At 49.4% G+C, this 22,556-nt stretch overlaps 1 protein-coding gene and 2 long non-coding RNA genes across 3 annotated transcripts; 1 reads left to right on the forward strand and 2 right to left on the reverse strand.

Annotated features, from left to right (window-relative positions):
- Nucleotides 1-5,649: 5,649 nt before the first annotated feature.
- On the reverse strand, nucleotides 5,650-7,323 carry LOC135824675 (uncharacterized). Its single transcript, XR_010554911.1, has 5 exons — nucleotides 7,251-7,323; nucleotides 6,882-6,939; nucleotides 6,515-6,572; nucleotides 6,222-6,279; nucleotides 5,650-5,937 (listed from the first exon to the last, which is right to left on the reverse strand). It is a non-coding gene; the product is annotated as an uncharacterized LOC135824675 (long non-coding RNA).
- Nucleotides 7,324-10,222: 2,899 nt separating this feature from the next.
- Nucleotides 10,223-14,878, forward strand: LOC135824225 (uncharacterized). Its single transcript, XM_065336955.1, has one exon. The coding sequence runs from the start codon at nucleotides 10,223-10,225 to the stop codon at nucleotides 14,876-14,878; it is 4,656 nt and encodes a 1,551-aa protein (XP_065193027.1).
- A 530-nt stretch (nucleotides 14,879-15,408) lies between these two features.
- LOC135824860 (uncharacterized) lies at nucleotides 15,409-18,814 on the reverse strand. The gene is made up of 2 exons (XR_010554955.1): nucleotides 17,387-18,814; nucleotides 15,409-16,817 (listed from the first exon to the last, which is right to left on the reverse strand). It is a non-coding gene; the product is annotated as an uncharacterized LOC135824860 (long non-coding RNA).
- Between the last annotated feature and the right edge of the window lie 3,742 nt (nucleotides 18,815-22,556).

The raw sequence follows: 22,556 nt of genomic DNA on the forward strand, positions 1-22,556 counted from the left end.
AGCTGGGTCATGTTATACAGAGGTACGTTGAAATTGAAAGGTCAGCACAAATGGTCAAAATCCGACATTTTCTCACCTTTCTGCCCGTTCGCAGCTCAGAAAATGACAATGCCATCCTCATCTCGTTTGTGTAGCTGGACATAGAAAATAGCACCATGAAAAAGAGCCACATTTCTCTAAAGAACTCACCCAGGGCTGCTGAAAGCTGAAAAAGAACCTATCTAGAAGTTTGGGGCTTTTTACACGTGAATCTTCACTTTGCGACTAAACTATTCACAGCAGTGCCAAATTTTCTGGGTCACTGAATGCGGGTGCCAGCGCCCTACAAGCAAACCAAAAATGAAACCAATGCGACCACTGAAATTACAGCTGGGTCATGTTATAGAGAGGTACGTTGAAATTGAAAGGTCAGTACAAATGGTCAAAATCCGACATTTTCTCACCTTTCTGCCCGTTCGTAGCTCAGAAAATGACAATGACTATCCTCATCTCGTTGTGTAGCTGGACATAGACAAGAGCACCAAGAAAGAGACCCATATTTCTCTAAAGAACTCGCCCAGGGCTGCTGAAAGCTGAAAAAGAACCTATCTAGAAGTTTGGGGATTTTTACCCGTGAATCTTCACGTTGCGACTAAACTATTCACAGCAGTGCAAAATTTTCTGGGTCACTGAATGCGGGTGCCAGCGCCCTACAAGCAAACCAAAAATGAAACCAATGCGACCACTGAAATTACAGCTAGGTCATGTTATAGAGAGGTACGTTGAAATTGAAAGGTCAGCACAAATGGTCAAAATCCGACATTTTCTCATCTTTCTGCCCGTTCGCAGCTCAGAAAATGACAATGCCATCCTCATCTCGTTGTGTAGCTGGACATAGAAAATAGCACCATGAAAAAGAGCCACATTTCTCTAAAGAACTCACCCAGGGCTGCTGAAAGCTGAAAAAGAACCTATCTAGAAGTTTGGGGCTTTTTACCCGTGAATCTTCACTTTGCGACTAAACTATTCACAGCAGTGCCAAATTTTCTGGGTCACTGATTGCGGGTGCCAGCGCCCTACAAGCAAACCAAAAATGAAACCAATGCGACCACTGAAATTACAGCTGGGTCATGTTATAGAGAGGTACGTTGAAATGGAAAGGTCAGTACAAATGGTCAAAATCCGACATTTTCTCACCTTTCTGCCCGTTCGTAGCTCAGAAAATGACAATGACCATCCTCATCTCGTTGTGTAGCTGGACATAGACAAGAGCACCAAGAAAGAGACCCACATTTCTCTAAAGAACTCGCCCAGGGCTGCTGAAAGCTGAAAAAGAACCTATCTAGAAGTTTGGGGATTTTTAGCCGTGAATCTTCACTTTGCGACTAAACTATTCACAGCAGTGCCAAATTTTCTGGGTCACTGAAGGCGGGTGCCAGCGCCCTACAAACAAACCAAAAATGAAACCAATGCGATCACTGACATTACAGCTGGGTCATGTTATAGAGAGGTACGTTGAAATTGAAAGGTCAGCACAAATGGTCAAAATCCGACATTTTCTCACCTTTCTGCCCGTTCGCAGCTCAGAAAATGACAATGACCATCCTCATCTCGTTGTGTAGCTGAAAATAGACAAGAGCACCAAGAAAGAGACCCACATTTCTCTAAAGAACTCGCCCAGGGCTGCTGAAAGCTGAAAAAGAACCTATCTAGAAGTTTGGGGATTTTTACCCGTGAATCTTCACTTTGCGACTAAACTATTCACAGCAGTGCCAAATTTTCTGGGTCACTGAATGCGGGTGCCAGCGCCCTACAAGCAAACCAAAAATGAAACCAATGCGACCACTGAAATTACAGCTAGGTCATGTTATACAGAGGTACGTTGAAATTGAAAGGTCAGCACAAATGGTCAAAATCCGACATTTTCTCACCTTTCTGCCCATTCGCAGCTCAGAAAATGACAATGCCATCCTCATCTCGTTGTGTAGCTGGACATAGAAAATAGCACCATGAAAAAAAGCCACATTTCTCTAAAGAACTCACCCAGGGCTGCTGAAAGCTGAAAAAGAACCTATCTAGAAGTTTGGGGCTTTTTACCCGTGAATCTTCACTTTGCGACTAAACTATTCACAGCAGCGCCAAATTTTCTGCGTCAATGAATGCGGGTGCCAGCGCCCTAAAAGCAAACCAAAAATCAAACCAATGCGACCATTGACATTACAGCTGGGTCATGTTATAGAGAGGTACGTTGAAATTGAAAGGTCAGTACAAATGGTCAAAATCCGACATTTTCTCACCTTTCTGCCCGTTCGCAGCTCAGAAAATGACAATGACCATCATCATCTCGTTGTGTCGCTGGACATAGAAAATAGCACCATGAAAAAGAGCCACATTTCTCTAAAGAACTCACCCAGGGCTGCTGAAAGCTGAAAAAGAACCTATCTAGAAGTTTGGGGCTTTTACCCGTGAATTTTCACTTTGCGACTAAACTATTCACAGCAGTGCCAAATTTTCTGGATCACTGAATGCGGGTGCCAGCGCCCTACAAGCAAACCAAAAATCAAATCAACTATCAGGTCTATAATCTATTTATCGTATACCAGGTATACTCCGCGCAAGGTTTCTCTTCATATGCAACATATCCTTTTAATTTTAGTATAATATGACCTATACCACATTGTACGGCTTTGCAGGATCAAGGCGATTGTTTACACTAGGTTCAGCATCGGTAGCACAATGGCTGGGTTGCAGGGAAGAGTGCCTGACATTCACATGGTCGTGGGTTGAATCCCCTCTTGTGTACATCTGCTTTGTTGAAAATTTTCTTTTTCTAAGTTGGAGAGACACTGTATGTGTCCAAGAGGTTCTAAGCAGTCAACTATTAACAGTCTAGTATAACTGCGTATTTGACTAAGCAGTCCAATATGCCATATACCGGTATTTGAATAAGCAGTCCAATACGCGATATACCGGTATTTGACCGCTTAGGTATCAGGGAAATCAGTGGGGTCAAATCCTAAGAACGCGATAATGATTCCTATGTATATACAATGTGTAATAGAATTATTGATGTTAGCGGCATGCCCAGTGCTGCTGTACTTGAACGGCTATTCTTCCACCTCCCATTTCTCCCAAGTCCGAGTCGATAAGGAGCAGACGGGAAATATCTCTCTCACCTTGAACGTTTGTGGCAGTGTAACGTAGAAATAATTGTCAGCTGCTGCATTCCCTTCGTAGCTAAGCTATTTACGGACCATGTGCGCCACTTGCTACAAACTGCTACAAACTATCCTGCTCTGACAATATCGTTCTATTCCCATAGAAGTTAGATTCAGAGGCAAATAGTAAGATTATGCAAATATTCTAACTTGCGTTACGGGGACAACACGTGTTGTGTAGATACACAGGATGATCTAGTCTGGTTGGAGATAGGACACACAACGACAATTATAGTGATTGCAGGCATCGCCTCTACTCCTTCCTCCACAGTCAGTCTGTGAGAGATTTCTGCATCTACAGAAATACGGACGATCTGCATAATTATCCTGACTGTACGGTAGACTGTCTGTGTAGTGTAGGCTAGCTAGCTGTGCAACGCGGGAATACCATCATCATGATCTTGCATGATGCAGCTGCACGGGAAGGGTTTGCGCGCCAGTGTGTTTCCTTGCTGCCACTGACTCTGTACTGTGAGTGCTGCGAGGTCAGTGCGCGTGGCCAGATCATGTAGATCTACAGACAGTAGATGTGGATCTTCTCCAGGCATTGGTAGTTCTACTCGCAGCGCTATCTAGTGTAGATCACAGCCTCTTTTACGGGCAAAATAAACACAATGAATATTTTTTCCTAAGTGTTCCAAAAACTTCAACTCAAAGTTCTAGAAAGAAAAAAGAAGGAAAAACACGCAAAAAACAGCATAATAATGTATACCTACTTAGCTAAGTAGGTTACTTGCTGCTGTTTACCTAATTAGGTAAACAGCAGCAAATAACAACTTCAAGTCAATATTCCAGTCAATGTTACCGTTCATGCACGCTAAGCCGGTACCCGGGCCTCTACCACTGCCAGCGCAGCAGAGGTACCACCCACAGCCAAGGCAGACTGACTAGAGAGCCTTCTGCACCCTCGGAGGCACATGATGCAGGACCGCAAGAGGGAAAAAGCGATCCTGCACCTGATGAAAGCCATCACATGAGAGTACTGCTCCCCTCTTTCCGCCGCCAACAGAGAGGCCACTCGTTTGTAGAGGGCCGTTGCTGCCCATGGCATCCGGTAGACAACTGAGTTCTGCAAAGACCGGAAGTGAGTTTGGCCACCATAATAGATCTACCACTGACAGGTAACAAGTCATGTACGTCCATTTTACCATGACATTGTTTTACTATCGGTGATCTCCTGCAGGCTTCCGCAGTGCAGTGATCGCCGTCGCCAGTGGCAATGGCAATGGTGACCTGGTGACCAGTGGTGACTGGGTATGGGGTTTGACCTGCAGTGAAGCACTGAAGCAGTGAAGGAAAGACCAACGAGCGCAGCTAGCTATGCATGAATCCAGTACAGTGTCAGCACATTGGAGGGGGGGGGGGGGTTGCAGCGTGCAGCTAGCTGCTGGTCCAGTAACACCTGAGATAGCATAGCCCAGGCTACGTGTGTGCCTAGCGAAAGCCTGCGGAATGCCATGTAGCGATTGTAGCACTCTGTGCATGTGGTGATACGACCCAGCAGGTGCACAGATGCCCCCCCCCCCCCCCAAGCAAACACGCTTCCTCCACTTGGCGCTTCCAGTGCAGTGTGAGTCATTAATTTGTATAGTCTTCACTCAGCAACCTACCAAGTCACATGCACATGCATGTGTGGATGGATGCACGCACGCACCCAAGAATGTGCACACACATACACACAAACACACACGCACCATTGGACCATTTGACGCCCATCGCCGGAGGCGATGATAGCGATGCTACAGCAGAAGCCAGAGCAGCTTGTGCTGGGATTGCACCATTCAACAGCTTGCAGGGCTGCACACACATACACACACACACACACACACACACACACACACACAGACAGACACACACACACACACACACACAAAAGTCAAGGATAAGAAAGGTGAATCCACTCTAACACACAGGTAATCAGTGAACTATGTGGATGTTTACTCCTATGGCTCCTCTCATCACAGCCATGCAGCATAAGCGGAACTCGGGACTCAGCATCCAGCATTAATGTGGGGATGCAAACAATAATGATAATACGAATGAACAGTGTACGGAAGTCTAAGCCAATGCCAAAATGTGAGTGTGTGAGATATTAAGACTTAGTTAGATTAATGTAGTACTGAATTTCTCTCCAAACTGGCAGCATGCTGAATACCTCATCTAAAATCGACCTACACGTATTTAATGAAGGGAATGAAAAGGAGAAGGTGAAAAAAATAGCACGGATATGATACATGTACTCAGTCGGGACAAACTGTGTTCTCACAAATAGCCAGGCTTGAATCTAAGAATGATGAATATTTTAATTGTTATCAAGACAGAAATTAGTGAACGTTTGTGTCACTCCCTGCATGGGACAAACACGTTCATTTTTCTTAACACTGTGCTGGAAATCAAGAGCAGAATTGAAGATAACTCGCATGCAATATCAAGTCAAGTTCCAATTGCATTGAATCAATACTGACATACTATATTCTCAGTTCCTGACCAGCATGTGCGGATACCACACACACTGAGATCACTCACCATGATATGGGATTGTGTTGTATACAATACTATACACACATCCATGACATCACTATCACTTCCCGGGATATCTTGTGATGTCACGGAGAGTGGCAAGGTCATGACTACTAGCAGTACATGTATATCATTTGCATATCTTCATATATCTTCTCACTTGAGTGTAATGGTATGCAGCTCAGAAACAGACAATGACCCGCCTCATCTCGTTGTATAGCTGGACATAGGCAAGCGCACCAGGAAAAAGAGCCGCATTTCTCTAAAGCACTCGCCCAGGGCTGCTGAAAGCTGAAAAACATGAATCTTCACTTTGCGACTAAACTATTCACAGCAGTGCCAAATTTTCTAGGTCACTGAATGTGAGTGCCAGCGCCCTACAAGCAAACCAAAAATCAAATCAATACGACCACTGACATTACAGCTGGGTCATGTTATAGAGAGGTACGTTGAAATTGAAATTGAAAGGTGAGCACAAATGGTCAAAATCTGACACTTTCTCACCTTTCTGCCGGGTCGCAGCTCAGAAACTGACAAGGACTATCCTCACCCCGTTGTATAGCTGGAGATAGACAAGTGCACAAAGAAAAAGAGCCACATTTCTCTAAAGAACTCGCCCAGGGCTGCTGAAAGCGGAAAATTAACCTGAATGTGGGTGATGGCGCCCTACAAGCAAACCAAAAATCAAATCAATGCGATGGGGAAAAAAATTACAGCTGGGTCATGTTATAGAGAGCTACATACTACATTGAAAGTGACACGTGGGCACAAATGGTCAAAAAGTGACAATTTCTCACCTTTCTGCCCGTTCGAAACTCAAGAACTGACCATCACCACCCTGATCTTGTCGTATAGCTGGACATAGGGAAGTGCACCAAGAAAAAATACTACATTTCAATAAACAACTCGGCCAGGGCTGCTGAATGTTGCAAATAACCTATGTCCCAGTTTTGGGCCTTTTTGCCAGTGATTCTTCACTTTGCGACTAAATTATTCACAGCAGTGCCACATTTTCGGCGTCACTGAATGCGGGTGCCAGCGGCCCACCAGCAAACCAAAAATCAAATCAATGCGACCACTCATATTACAGCTGGGTCATGTTATAGAGAGGTACGTTGAAAGTGACACGTGGGCGCAAATGGTCAAAAGGCGACAATTTCTCACCTTTCTGCCCGTTCGAAGCTCAAGAACTGACTATCGCCACCCTGATCTTGTTGTATAGCTGGACATAGGGAAGTGCACCAAGAAAAAATTCCACATTTCAATAAAAAAAACTCGCTCAGGGCTGCTGAATGCTGAAAATATACTATTTCAAAGTTATGGGCCCTTTAGCCCGTGATTCTTCATTTTGTGACGTAACTATTCACAGCAGTGCCAAATTTCCGACGTCCATGAATGCGGGTGCCAGCGGCCTATTAGCAAACCAAAAATCAAATCGATGCGACCACTGAAATTACAGCTGGGTCGTGTTATACAGAGGTACGTTGAAAGTGACACGTGGGCACAAATGGTCAAAAAGCGACAATATCTCACCTTTCTGCCCGTTCGAAGCTCAAGAACTGACCATCGCCACACTGATCTTGTTGCATAGCTGGACATAGGGAAGTGCACCAAGAAAAATTTCCACATTTCAATAAACACTTCGCCCAGGGATGCTCAAAGCTGAAATCAACCTATCTCGAAGGTTTGGGCTTTTTTGCTCGTGATTCTTCACTTTGCGACTAAACTATTCACAGCAGTGCCAAATTTTAGGTGTCAATGAATGCGGGTGCCAGCGGCCTACAAGCAAACCAAAAATCGAATCAATGCGACCACTCACATCACAGCTGGGTCATGTTATAGAGAGGTACGTTGGAAGTGACACGTGGGCACGATTTAAAACAACGATCACAGGTAGCGCAGTGCTGGTTGCACCACGGATGACTGGTGATTGGTATGCGCTGGGGTGTGGGCGGTGATGCCGTGGCGGTTGTCGTGCACTTGTGCACAGCAAGTCCACAGGCACTTCGGAACCACCGAAGGCAGGCATGGCATTGACGTGCGTTCGGCTGTTCCGCTACAGGCAGCTGGCGATCAGCAGAACATTTGTGTCGTTCACACACACACACACACACACACACACACACACACACACACACACACACGTGCATAGACACTGCCGGAGCAGAATCTACCAGAGACGTGTCAACTGCCGGAGCAGGATCTTGGCAGAGCCAAAAGAGTCTGAGACTTGCCAACTGCCGGAGCAGGATCAGACAAGAATGATCCACACACAATACGGATAGAAATTTATAGCGACGCGAGCTCTAGCAAGTCACCATCTACAGCCAGCATAGCACTGGCCGGATTTTTTTGGCGACGACTGTAGCTTGACCATGATTTTTATTCAGTGTTCCGTCGCATTTCATATATTGCTAAACTATCTGGTTTCTGTGTGTGAGCCGACAATAGGCGGTTGTGCGATGACAGTCTGGTTCTTTTCATTACCTTCGTAATCTGTGTCACGCTCACTTGGTTGCGGTTTCATTCATGTCTGTCATGCTAGTGTTAGTAGCCGCTGAACTAGTATCGTACGCTGCACATATCTAGAGTGCAAGAGTTCATAGTGCGTACGGGATCTTTCCATGCCTGCTGCTTTGGCTTCCTTTGTTTCGCTGCTTTTCAGGATATGTTCTGTGCATAAATTAGCTGGTTTTAGTTGATAGTGCTTTAGTGTGTGTGTAAGGATTTGTAGAGAACAGGAGCTGTTGTTGTATCGTCTTGCAAGAACGTTGTAAGACAGATCAAGCCCCACAGTTTGTGTGATGATTCGAGTGTATGAGTACTCGAGTGCATGAATATACAGTCTTCGAAGGGTTCGTGTGCGTGTGAGTAGAAAATACGAACATATCTGGTCCTTCGAGCCGGATCGTGGCATGGAGTCGGATCCTGGTATGCGTAGGAGCAGCCGTTCCACGATAGGTGTACCTCCTCAGCGATGGGGTTTCGAGACCGAAGCTGTCGAAGGTAATCGTGACCAGCAAGGAGCAGTACCGACGTCCGGCAATGGAAGTCGAGCTGTGAGTGCTCGATCGCGGACATCATCAGCCCAGCACAGTGGTAGCTCGCGACGAGCAGTGTTGGAAGCTGAGATTCGAGTCGCAAAGGCGCAGTTGGAACTGCGAGAATCTGAATTGGCAGCGGAAACTCTTGTAAGGACAAGTAGTGTTCGTTCGCCAGGCTCCGGGACTGGGAGGTCCCCGTCTCTCGGGATGCAACAACAAGTGTTTGCGGAGGCCGCAGAAGTGCTTGATGCAGGCGACGAGGCACCACAAGGAGAGCCACACAACTCTCAACCGGACGCAGTAGTCGTCGGACTGGTTGCAGGAGATGTCGGGGACGTAGCAGGACACGTCCAGGAGATAGAGTCGGACGCCGAAAGTCACCTCCGACGCGAGTTCCAGCTGAAGGAACTCAGGTACCAGCAGGAAATCGGCTACCTCGGCGAGCAGTTGAACGAGTGCCGAAAGGAGTCGAGAAGGGTGAAAGACCGTGCTCAATCGATCGTCCAGAAGCTGGAGGTCGCCGAAAGCAAGCTGGAGGTCGCCGAAAGCAAGCTTAGGGTCGCACAGCGGGAGAATCGAGACCTGTTGCAAACCAGCTACGAAAAGGAGAAGAGCATGTACAGTGAGCTGGAGCAAGCGCGGCACGAACTCGCGGAGCTGGAGCAAGCGCGGCACGAACTCGCGGAGATGGAGCGGCGCGTGCAGCATGCACACAGCAAGGTATGTGACGAGTCCACAGCTGTAGTTGCATCACGTGTGAATTCTCCTCAATCCGTGAATAGTACAGACAGTCGTGATGGTGCCAAGTGTGTAACGCACGGGCTGTCTGCCTGTCAGATGAGTGGCAGTCACAGTCGAGTGGTCAGAGATGAGGCCAGCAGTCAAGTGCCCGTGCCAGCCAGCAGTGACTCTAGTAATGATTGTAGCAGTACAGCTGGCAATGCTGACTCAGACCAGTGTACTGGCCAGGGCACCATAGGCATCGCCAACATGGCACAGGAGTTTATGGGTGCTTTGACAGCAGCACTACGGAGTAGTGGCAACAACACCACCACCAGCCACAGTACTACTCCTGACTCTGACACTGGCCTACACCAGCTAGCATCCCGACACAGCTCCATCAACACCAAGCTGCCCACGTTCTCTGGGAGACCTGAGGAATGGCCAACGTTCATCAGCACATACAGGAGCAGCACCAAGCAGTGCGGATTCAGCAATGCCGAGAACGTTCAACGCCTGCAAGCGTGCCTGAAGGGCAAAGCACGGGATGCGGTACAGCTGATGCTCTCCGTGCCCGACAATGTGGAGCAGGCCGTGCAGACGCTCGAGCAACGGTTTGGCAGACCGGAGCTCGTCGTCACTGAGCTGATCGAGCAAGCCAAATCACTCAAACCCGTGAGGGCAGACGACCCCGACAGCTTGATCGGACTGGCAACGGCCATCAACAACATCGTGCTGACAATGAAGCTGCTCAACAGCCAGGGCCACCTGACCAACCCTGCATTGCACAACGAGTTGGTCACGAAGTTACCACCAGCTCAACGGATGCAATGGGGAGAGTATCTAAAGACGCAAGGGTTGACGACCGATCAGCTCGGACTCGACACGTTCTCGTCCTGGCTGGGAGAGCGAGCTGAGGCTGCAGCGCTGGTGGCGCCAGCCAAGAGCCTTGCACAACCAGCGACAACGTACAAGCCTCGCGGGCAGACAGCACTGCACGCAGCCAGCTCATCTGCAAACGAGGCCAGGCGAGACAAACCAGTTCGGTCCTGCCGGAATTGCAACGGCAGCCACTGCATCACCTGGTGCCGAAGCTTCAAGGCACTGCCAGTGAAACAGCACCGGGAATTAGTATACGAATGGAAGCTATGCACCTGCTGCCTGAGGTCCGGGCACTGGAGGGCAGCGTGTCAGTCGGGAGGATGCGAACGTTGTCCAGCCAGGCACCACACTCTGCTCCACCAAGAGCGTACCCAGCGGACTAGTGGAGCACGAGGGGGCTCGACGACTGACGGAACGAGTGGAGCACGAGAGAGCTCGAACACTGACGGAACACAGCCCCAGGCAGCGACCAACCATCAAACCAGTGCATCGATGGGAGATCAGATTGCCTTCATGACTGTGCCAGTAGTGCTGGAGTATGAGGGTCGCCAACAGCGCGTCACCGCATTGCTGGACCCAGCCTCTACTACCAGCTTTCTGACGGATGACGCTGCGAGTAAGCTTGGCATAGTCGGCAAGCCCCAGTCGCTCCAGACAACTGTTCTGGGCGGTAAGACAGTGACAGGACAACACCAGTGTGTTGAGGTCACTATGAGAAGTGTGGATGGCAACTACAGTGCGGACCTCGAGGTGTGGACCCAGCCACAGATTACCACCCACACAGCACCGGTCAACTGGGACAAGATCAAATGCTGTTATGAGCACCTGAGAGATATTCCATTACCACCAACCAACACCCGCACTCCGGAGCTACTAGTAGGCCTGAATGTGCCGGGAGCACATACTACACTGGAAGAAGTCGTTGGCAATGATGGTGACCCAATCGCTCGTCGCCTACCATTGGGCTGGGTGTGCTTTGGACCAGTAGTGACGCCCTCACAGTGCTCGATGACCACAGCCGTCACGCCAGCAGATGACATGACACCACAGCAGCGATTGGACGCTATTGTGGAGAAGTTCTGGTTGTGGGACGATGTTGGGACTGTGACACAGTCTACCCTCACCCAGGCAGAAATCGAAGCCGACCGTCTGGTACGTGAGATGACTACTCACGATGGTACTCGGATCGTCACTGGCATCCCATGGACGAGTGACGGTGGTCGGCCGCAACTGACAAGCAACATCGCGACAGCCAAGAGCCGCTTATTCAACCTGGAGCGCTCGCTAGCTCGGCGCCCACCAGTATACGACCAGTACCGTCAGCTTGTAGCTCAACATCTAGAGAAGGGTTACATCACGAGGTGCGATGCCGACGTTCTCACCGAGCCAGACCAGTGGTTCCTGCCCCATTTTCCAATAGTGCGGCAGGACAAGGAGACAACGAAAGTGCGTATGGTCTTTGACGCTGCAGCCACCCACGACGGCCAGTCACTGAATGACCATATGTATGCTGGGCCGAAACTACAGCAAGACCTGGTGGAGGTCCTGCTAGGATTCTGTCAGGAACCTGTTGCACTCGTCGGCGACATCGCTGAGATGTTCCTGCAAGTCGGCCTCAAACCCGCAGATAGGCGGTATGTGAGATTCTTGTGGCGAGAGTCCCCACAATCTACCATGGAAGCGTTTGAATTCAACCGATTGGTATTTGGCCTCAAGGCGTCGCCATATCTAGCCTGCCGTGCCGTCAAGGAGGTTGGAAGCAGATTTGGCTCTAACTACAATGACATGGCTCGTAGTGCTATCGACCGGTCTCTGTACGTGGACGACCTGCTCAAGTCCTGTCCTACAACTGATAGCGCTATCACCACTCAGCGGGAAGTCCAGTCCCTCCTGCAACATGGTTCATTCCACCTGCGCCAATGGCGGAGCAACGACCGCCAAGTGCTGGAGGCTATACCCAAGGCTGACCGTGCTACAGATTCGCTACTGCATCTCAGTAGCAACGACAACCCGACCATCTCCAATCCAGTCAAGACACTCGGCGTAGCTTGGAATGCGAGAGATGATGTGTTCACCTTCGTTTACAAAGCAACATCACCGCAGCAACTCACGAAACGATCACTGTTGTCCAAGATGGCTACCATCTATGATCCACGAGGTCAGCTGTCACCCTTCACTATCCGTGCACGGCTGATGTTCCAAGAGCTATGTACGCAGCAGAAGGATTGGGACGCCGCACTGTCTGATGAACAGAGCTCTAAGTGGCAGCGGTGGTTTGCGGAATTACCATTGCTGGCAGAGATCAAGGCAGATCGATGTTTCAAGGATGCACATCGTCCTCCAGAGTCCGCGGCACTCTCAGTGCACGTCTTCACCGATGCGTCATCGCATGCAGTCGCTACAGCAGTATACGTGCGCTGCGAGTACCCTGATGGCTTCGTGAAAGTCACGCTCGCATTCGCCAAAGCCAAGACCGCGCCAATCAAGCCAACCACCATCCCGAAGCTCGAACTTCGTGGCGCAGCCCTGGGAGTACGTGCGAGTCAAGTCGTAGCTCGAGCGCTAGACATACCAGTAGAGAAGCATGTATACTGGACTGACTCAACCAACGTTCTGTACTGGCTGCGCAGCAACGCCAAGAACTTCCGGAGCGACATTGCCACTCGTATTGTTGAGATCCAGAAGAGTACTACAGCCGATCAATGGCGCCATGTGCCAGGCAAAGTCAATCCAGCCGACCTCGGCACCCGTGGCGAGCGCGCAGCCGACTTCATACGGAACGATACCTGGTGGAGAGGACCCCAGTTTCTGCAGTCGGCACCGGCAGAATGGCCGAAAACCAACCTCACTGTGCCAGCTCAGCTCCCCGGACAACTGAAGAAGAAGCCAGCCATCACGTTCGCCGTCGAACATGAACAGATCAGGCTAAGCCCATCTACGTACTCGTCCTGGTCGCGGCTAGTACGCATCACGGCATGGTGCTTGCGATTCCTAGGCAACCTGAGAGCAAGGATCACGAGGGAGCGAGCGGTTCCCACCAGCGCGGTAGTGGTACCATTGCAACAGACTGACGGGACGTCTGCAAAGAGTGCAGCCAGCAACTCCACAGAACAACACGCTACGGAGGAGTTGTCGCCGCAAGAACTGCAGAATGCGGAACTACACTGGGTTAGAGCGGCTCAAGTCGACACCTATGGAGGCACAATCCAGCGAATTGCACTTGGAAAGACTCTGCCGGCATCCGACCCGCTACAACGGCTGAATCCGGTGTTGCTCACAATTGAAGGTGTTCCTATACTGACACTGAGTGGACGACTAAAGGAATCGGCACATCTCTGCCGTGGTCTACAGCAGCCCATGTTGCTGCCACCAAACTATCGGGTGACACAGCTGTTGATCATGCAAGAGGATCAACAATGCCACCATTCTGCAGGGTCCCAACACCTACTGGCGAATCTCAGGCAGAGGTTCTGGATCGTGAACGGCCTTGCAGCTGTAAAACGCGCACGCCGAAGCTGTGTGAGGTGCCAGCGGATGAATGCTAATCCAGCAGAACAGCTGATGGGACCTGTGCCCAGTGTACGAACAACTCAGTCGTTCAAACCCTTCAGCAATTGTGGAGTCGACTTCGCGGGCCCATTTCTCACGAAACAAGGCCGCAGTCGGGCACAGCAGAAACGCTATCTGTGCGTCTTCACTTGTGTGGAGACCCGGGCCTGTCACCTAGAGATGGCGACATCGTTGAACGCAGACAGCTTCTTGATGGCGTTCTCTAGATTCGTAAAGCGTCGGGGAAATCCATCCGTCATGATATCCGACAACGGCACCAATTTCGTTGCCGCTGAGAGAGAGCTTCGTGAAGCTGCCGAGCAGATTGATAGGCAGAAGGTAGAACGTCGGTCCGCCGATGATGGTATCAAATGGCGTTTCAATCCACCACGTTCTCCCCACTTTGGCGGTATCTTCGAAGCAGTAGTGAAAGCAGCAAAGCGTGCACTCACTCATGTGCTGGGCAAGGCCAGCTTGACTGATGAGGAGCTCGTCACTGCCTTCACCGAGGTTGAGAATATCCTGAATTCCCGTCCTCTCACACAGCTCAGCACTGACCCGCAGGATGCCGATGTGCTGACCCCGAATCATTTCCTCGTTGGCCGCATAGTGCAACCACTTGATTTGGAGATGGAAGTGAATGCCTCTGACGGCGTCCACCCGCGGAAGCGTTGGCAAGTAGTACAGCAGCATGTGTGTCATGTATGGACCCGCTGGATGAAGGAACTGGTTCCGCTATTGAACCTCAGGAAGAAATGGAGAGCAGAGAGAAGAGAGCTGCAGAAAGGCGACTTGGTGCTGTGCCCAAGTCCGGATGTGACACGTGGCCAGTGGCCACTAGGCAGAGTCGTAGGAACCCATCCAGGAGCCGATGGTCATGTAAGGGTAGTGGACGTGAAGATCGCCGACAAGATCAAGCGCCGGAGTGTTCACCAGCTTGTTCCATTGTGTGCAGATAGTGGCTGAGGAATTCAGTGCCTTAGCCCACCGTAGTGACAGTAGCAGCATAGAATGGACCTGCATATTTCCTTTTAGTTCTTTGTCTTTTCATGTTCTATCGTTACTGTTTGGTATCACACTCAGTCTTATACCCTTCGTTTGAGAGGGGGATTATGTTCCGTCGCATTTCATATATTGCTAGATTATCTGGTTTCTGTGTGTGAGCCGACAATAGGCGGTTGTGCGATGACAGTCTGGTTCTTTTCATTACCTTCGTAATCTGTGTCACGCTCACTTGGTTGCGGTTTCATTCATGTCTGTCATGCTAGTGTCGTATCCGGACGGCCCGGGGTTTGACCCCAAGGCTGCGGTCGTCGACATGAACTAACTTACTAATAAACCTTCACATTACAAGGCCGTACAGTGGTGGCCACTTGGAGAGAGTCCACCAACAGAATTACTCTTACGCACGCACGCACATATACCTAGACATACTCTCACACACACACTCAGGCATATACAGACACGTACACTCACACCAGCGTTCAGGTTGACTCACATCTTCAAAAGGAGCTAACTTGGTTCAAGAGACGATATGAGAGCACAAGGCAAGACAGACGAAAGCCGAAGCTTCCGCCTGAAGGCGGAAGGCAAGAGAGAGAGAGAAAAGCAAGGAGATGGCAATATGATCTAGTTGCGGCCATGGAAATCCATGGCCACGAGATTGCTGGTCCCGCATGCAATAGCGTATCACCGTAATAAATATGCGTACGAACTGTCGCATAAAGAGCGGGAGCCATGTGGGGAAATATAAAATATAGACGATTATGAACCCGTTTACGGGAGATAGATAAATAATAAAACAACTAAATAAGGCATACTTGTCCCGTAGAGGCCTAAAAGGCACGTGCCAATCGTATGGATACGACATATCCCCCCGCTTACACGGAAAAGAACACGTCCTCGTGTTATAAGTAACGTAATAAATTAGACTAAGATTATGGCTAACAATTTAACTAAACGAGTGCAGGTCAAAATTGGAGTTCCGATCAAAAAAACTGTTCAAAGACTAGCTGTAATATTGGCCACAACCAATCCAGTCAATACCACTGAAATCCTTACTCGTGCCAGACGGGACTCCCAAACAGCTGAGGTGGATGGCGGGAACGCGGGGTTCGCCTTTCCATCACGCCAACTGGCGGAGCACTGTCGAATACCCGAGCGGTGTCCTCCTCGTCTCGGGCGGCGGCATCAGTGGCATCAGGCTGGTAGGACGGAGTCAGGGTGGATGCCATGGGCTGCGGTGGGTCCGACTCATCTTGTTCGTGAACCTCCTGCAGCCGACTCGGTCGATGATGACAACCTTTCAGCCGGTTGACGTGCACTATCAGCCGACGTGCCGTGGGCTCGGACAGCTTGATGCGGTAGGTGACGGCGGAGAGCTTCTCCTCGACTAGGTATGGTCCGTGCCACAGTCTAGAAAACTTGGCGGTTGTACCCGTCGGAATGGCCGGCACCAGAAGCCACACTGCATCACCAGCTGCAAACGTCACGGCCTTAGCGTTACGATCACGGATATGCGCTTGATAGCGGTGCACGTTGCCCAAGTGCTCCCGAACCTGCGCATGAGCGTCCTCCAGGCGTCAGGCGGAGAGCACTCACGAATTCCGGCTGGGACGCTACTGCGGATGCTGCTCCTGGCGGTAATCCAAATGCCAAGTCTTGAGGTAGGCATAGCTCCCGACCAAAGAGCAGATAGCTTGGACTGTAGCCGGTACTAGTCTGCGGCGTCGAGCGGTATCCCATCAAGAAGGCTGGCAACTTGATGTCCCAATCTCGATGATTCCGGCAGACATAGTGCGCCAGGCCACGCTCAAGCGTCTGGTTGAATCTCTCAACCAGACCGTCACTCTGTGGATGGTACGCAGTTGTCCTGGTCTTATCTATGCCAAGCAGAAAGCAAACACTGCGAAACAGAGAGCCATCAAAGTTTTTGCCCTGATCGGTATGCAACCGATCAGGAGCACCAAAACGTGACACAAACTCATTAACAAACACCAAAGCAATAGTGGAAGCATCCATTCTCGAAAGCGGAAAAGCTTCCACCCATTTAGTGAAATAGTCAACTACAACCAAAATATGGCGGTTCCCTTCCGCTGTCTCCGGCAAATTGGGGATCAAATCCATAGCTACTCGCTCAAAAGGATACCCCGTCCAGGAAGACTGCATTGGAGCGCCAGACCCTCTGCCAACGGAACGCTTCAACTGGCTACAGGAAGAACAACTTGCAACCCAATCCAAGACACCTTTCTTCATGCCTACCCAGTGAAATTGTTGCATCAGTTTCTTCTGCAGGCGTGTAGAACCCGTATGTCCCCCCTGGTCATGATACTCTTGCAAAACCAATGAACGTAAATGCCGGGGAACAACAACTTGCAAGATAGACGGCTTACCGGGGCAAGGGTCCTCCCAACGACGGCACAACACCCCCTCATGATGAACCAGCATTTCATGATTTTTCCACAAAATACGTACCTCAGGACTGCTACCCATCATGTCCTGTGGGCAAGGCGGAGAGTCCATACCTAGCCAGGACACTACTTGGGCGAGATCTCGGTCCTTCTCCTGTTCCGTTTCCCATCTTGACCACGGCCAGTTGAAACGGCGGATGAGGGGTGTGGGGATGTTGCCAACGTCGTTGTTCACGGCCCCTACGAACAGCGTCGCCGAAGCGTCAGGGCGGCGTGACAATGCATCAGCGTTAGCGTGCGATCGACCTGCCCTGTACGATATGGTGAACTCAAATTCAGACAAAAATTCCAGCCAGCGAGCCACAATCGCCGGTGGATTTTTGAAATTAGCCAAGTGTTCTAGAGAACGATGATCAGTACGAATCACAAATTGTTTACCAAGCAGGTAGCAACGAAAATGTCGCACAGCCCATACCAAACCCAACAATTCCTTTTTCGTGGATGCGTACCGTGTTTCTGTATCGGCCAGAAGTCGACTAGCATACGCTATCGGCCGTTCCAGACCTTCCTGAACCTGAGACAGCACTGCTCCTAACCCTAGTCTACTAGCATCTACGTCTACCAGAAATGGTGATGCATCTTGACCAAACCTGGGGTAGGCTAGTACTGGGGCGGTCGTCAACACTGTCTTCAGATTCAGGAAAGCGGTTTCACAGTCCACAAAAACACTTGGCCAGTTTTCGTCAGGCTGTACAAGGGGCGGGCAATGGTGGCAAAATCCTGGGCAAACCGCCTATAATACCCACAGAATCCCAAGAAACCACGCACTTCACCAACTGCTTCAGGGGTAGGCCAGTTTCTGACTTTCTCGATCTTACCTGGATCGGTCCTAACCCCCTCCCGGGTAACAATGTGGCCCAGGAACTCAACACTGGTGCGGAACAAGAAACACTTACTGGGCTTCAACCGTAAATCTGCCTTCAAGAGGCGATCAAAGACCAACTATGTCACTTTAGATTTCAGTTGCAACACTCCATAATCCGAACCCACAGTACTGATTGAGGCGGGGGAGGTAGAGAAGAACATTCGCCCTTGTCCCGAAGAAATTGTGCAAGGAATGTGGGATAATACGTCCCGGCCAACAATACAATCACGCGGCAACCCCTTAACAATTCTTACCCGGTGCCAACAGGTTGCATCTCCGAGTTCCAACTGAACAAATGCTGACGCCACAGCTTCTAGTGGTTGCCCGTTGGCGCCAATTAACTTCGGGCCTTGGTCAGAGGTTTCCTTTTCCAGCTCCTTAGGTAGGCGGTCGGCAAAATCCTCTGACAACAATGTAGCGGCGGATCTTGTATCAATCACAGCGTCCACTGGACATCCATTCACCGCTCCAGGCACCAACATGTCCGCACACTCACTCGCATGTTCAAAGAAGACAGAACACATAGATCAGGCTATTGTTTTCTGTAGTAGTCTAAGTTTTGCAGATACTGACTTCAACCCCAGGGTTCCACTTCCCGGGAAAATCTCCAGAAGCAGATGCAAACGACCCCCCTTCTTTTGTTAATAATGACAACTCTCAGAGAAAGTACTCCCACAGACTGAGAACCCACAGAAAAAAGGGCACTAGACTAGAGCTATCCGATCTCTAAAGAGCGGTAATAGCATCAGCTACATCCCAGAGGCTAATTCATAGGTTTCTTCTGGGAACTCGCAAGGCCTAGGACTCAGCAATAATCAGTCTGCAATCAGCCACATGCACAGAGCTAAGAAGCGCTGCAAATGCGTCAATTTGCAACAAATACAAACTGGCGTATTTTTCCAATTCTTCCTTACCGGCAAGGTCAGGGGACCAGCGAGGATCGCACTGTAGGGGCATCGATTCCACTCCCACCGATGGGGCGGTAGAAACCCTACAGCAATGGCTTCAGCTACAATAGCTGCACGAGCATGAGCAGCTGCTGAGACAGCGCGGGAGGCAACAGCAGCTCTTTTTCACAGCACCTGCTGAACCACAAGGTCACAAACACAAAACCACAAAAAAAACACAAGCCACAAGGGCAGCAGGAAAACTGCTGCCACTATGCCAGCTTCGTCATACAGGTCAAATTCTCCATTGACGCCATGATCAAACCCTTGACTTGGCGGCGCTCCACATCTGTTTCCAGAATGCGAATGTCCATACCAAGTGACACAAACCAAAATAATGGATATACGACGCCACGTGGAATTTTCGTCAAACTTACGAGCAACAGCCCAAGAACAACCATACCTTCTTCTTGATAACCTTGAGATCTCGTAGAAGTCCGGTCATTCGCGGATCGGGCAGCGGAAACTCCATACTGCCCGTCCATTCGAACAACCGGGGCATCACAATGTCTTACTCATCAATGTCTCTCTCGTTGACTGCACACAAGGTGTCGGATCCTGTTCACTGCGCCAAATGTCGTATCCGGACGGCCCGGGGTTTGACCCCAAGGCTGCGGTCGTCGACATGAACTAACTTACTAATAAACCTTCACATTACAAGGCCGTACAGTGGTGGCCACTTGGAGAGAGTCCACCAACAGAATTACTCTTACGCACGCACGCACATATACCTAGACATACTCTCACACACACACTCAGGCATATACAGACACGTACACTCACACCAGCGTTCAGGTTGACTCACATCTTCAAAAGGAGCTAACTTGGTTCAAGAGACGATATGAGAGCACAAGGCAAGACAGACGAAAGCCGAAGCTTCCGCCTGAAGGCGGAAGGCAAGAGAGAGAGAGAAAAGCAAGGAGATGGCAATATGATCTAGTTGCGGCCATGGAAATCCATGGCCACGAGATTGCTGGTCCCGCATGCAATAGCGTATCACCGTAATAAATATGCGTACGAACTGTCGCATAAAGAGCGGGAGCCATGTGGGGAAATATAAAATATAGACGATTATGAACCCGTTTACGGGAGATAGATAAATAATAAAACAACTAAATAAGGCATACTTGTCCCGTAGAGGCCTAAAAGGCACGTGCCAATCGTATGGATACGACACTAGTGTTAGTAGCCGCTGAACTAGTATCGTACGCTGCACATATCTAGAGTGCAAGAGTTCATAGTGCGTACGGGATCTTTCCATGCCTGCTGCTTTGGCTTCCTTTGTTTCGCTGCTTTTCAGGATATGTTCTGTGCATAAATTAGCTGGTTTTAGTTGATAGTGCTTTAGTGTGTGTGTAAGGATTTGTAGAGAACAGGAGCTGTTGTTGTATCGTCTTGCAAGAACGTAACGTCGTTGTAAGACAGATCAAGCCCCACAGTTTGTGTGATGATTCGAGTGTATGAGTACTCGAGTGCATGAATATACAGTCTTCGAAGGGTTCGTGTGCGTGTGAGTAGAAAATACGAACATTCAGTGATAAATTTCCAGCATTCATGTCCATGTAATTAGTTCTGCATTTGTACGGCTATTTTCAACCTTACCTTCCTCCCAAGTCCATGGCTGAATACGTCCGTGAGCGCGCTAGAAACATTATCCTCTTCCACAGATGTAGCATTTGAAGGTAGAAATAGCGAACTGCTGCATCCCTTCATAAGTACGCTACTTACGGACTATCCGCCACGCTTGCCAATAACCGGCCTGTTCTGACCACTATGTTCTAGTTACTTAGAGGCAAATAGTAAGATTGTGCAAATAAATTCTAGCTTGCTTCGCCGAGGAAACTCTTGCAGTGTAAATACTCAAGATGACATAGTCTGGTCGAAGGCAGGAGGCACAACGACAAGCCTCTACTCCCACCGCCATACTGTCACTGTAGTACTAGTAGTAGTAGTAGTAGTAGTAGATCTACTAGTCTGTGACAAGTGTGAGAGATTTTCTGCACCTGCACCGGTCACCCGGGCCATGGCTCAGTCACTGAGTCTGTGTAGAGTCCGTGGATCTAAATTCTAAATCTAAGTCAGGCACGGACCTCAGCTCCGATACGTGCTCTCTAGACTTTACTCTTTAGTTTAGATTGTCACTTACTTCTTTGCTGCTAGCTCGGCGTAGCTAGCTGTGCTCGCTGTGCAGACCTGTGTCACAGTGTGTGTGACTGGCCGCAGAGCTAAAGCATTGTACTACTGCATGTAGCATACCGGTACGCGGTACCATGATTACAGACTGTCTCAGTGTCTGTCAGTGTGTGTCAGGCAGTGCGCAGATCTACGCTTCCGCATGTCCCGCTCAGCTAAGTGCAGCTAGCTGCGAGGTCACCAGGTCACCGGCGTGACCTGGTGCAGTGTTGGGCTTGGTTCATTCAGGCTTTACTTTAGAGTTTAGTCACACTGCACTGTACTAACTAACTCTTGCTGTCTGCAACACGGTAGGATCTAGGACTTTGAGTTTAGACTTCCGCTCCTGGAAGCGAAGGCCAGAACCAGGCTAGCGATTCATGCCCCCACAAGGCCACATGTAGGCTTGCAGCTTACACTTACATGACAGTTTTTGCATACGTCGCGCACCCGTCTGTACTAGACTGTCTGTAGTCTGTAGTGTAGTGTAGATCTACACTACAGACAGTCTGTACTACAGACTGTAGTGTGTAGATCTACTGACTCTGTCACCATGGTCACGGTCACTGTCTGTGTAGTGTAGATCTACTGACTGTGTAGTGATGGCTAGGTGTCACCATGGTCACACAGACTGTGCCAGCTAAGTGCACACGCTGTCTGTAGACTGTAGAGTGTAGTGTAGTCAGTGTAGAAGGATACCGGTAGATCTGGTAGATGACTGCACTACTACTAGTACTAGTAGTAGTACTACATTATATATGATATAGTACATGACCACGAGAGCATTTTGACATACATGTACACGTGTTGTGGGTTCATATTTCGATAATTAGAATGTCCGGGTAATTAGAAGTTTTTTTCCTAGCATTTTGAGGTTCGAATTATCAGGATTCCACCTACATGTACACGTAATAGTAGATCTAGTACGCGTCTTCATCAACTGTTCAAACAAATTTTATAAAAAGATTAGTTGATGTATCCCCCTTAGTGGCCTTACTGCATTAGAACGATTTCTATCATTTTAGAGTTTTTCAGTGGAATAGTCATGGCGATGATGACGTCCGATCAGATCTACCATCTCCACGTACTACGTGACGTAGCTACCTATTCCAAACTCTTCGAAACTAATCCACCTCTCCCATCGGATGAGGTTGTGGAGTTTCGAGGAGTTTCGAGGAGCTTCGTTTTTC

This window comes from Sycon ciliatum, chromosome 9 (genome assembly GCF_964019385.1).
Source record: "Sycon ciliatum chromosome 9, ocSycCili1.1, whole genome shotgun sequence".
NCBI lineage: Eukaryota > Metazoa > Porifera > Calcarea > Leucosolenida > Sycettidae > Sycon > Sycon ciliatum.

Excerpts from the sequence above, each read along its gene's own strand:
- LOC135824225 (XM_065336955.1), top strand. The coding sequence starts at position 10,223 with ATGAAGCTGCTCAACAGCCAGGGCCACCTGACCAACCCTGCATTGCAC.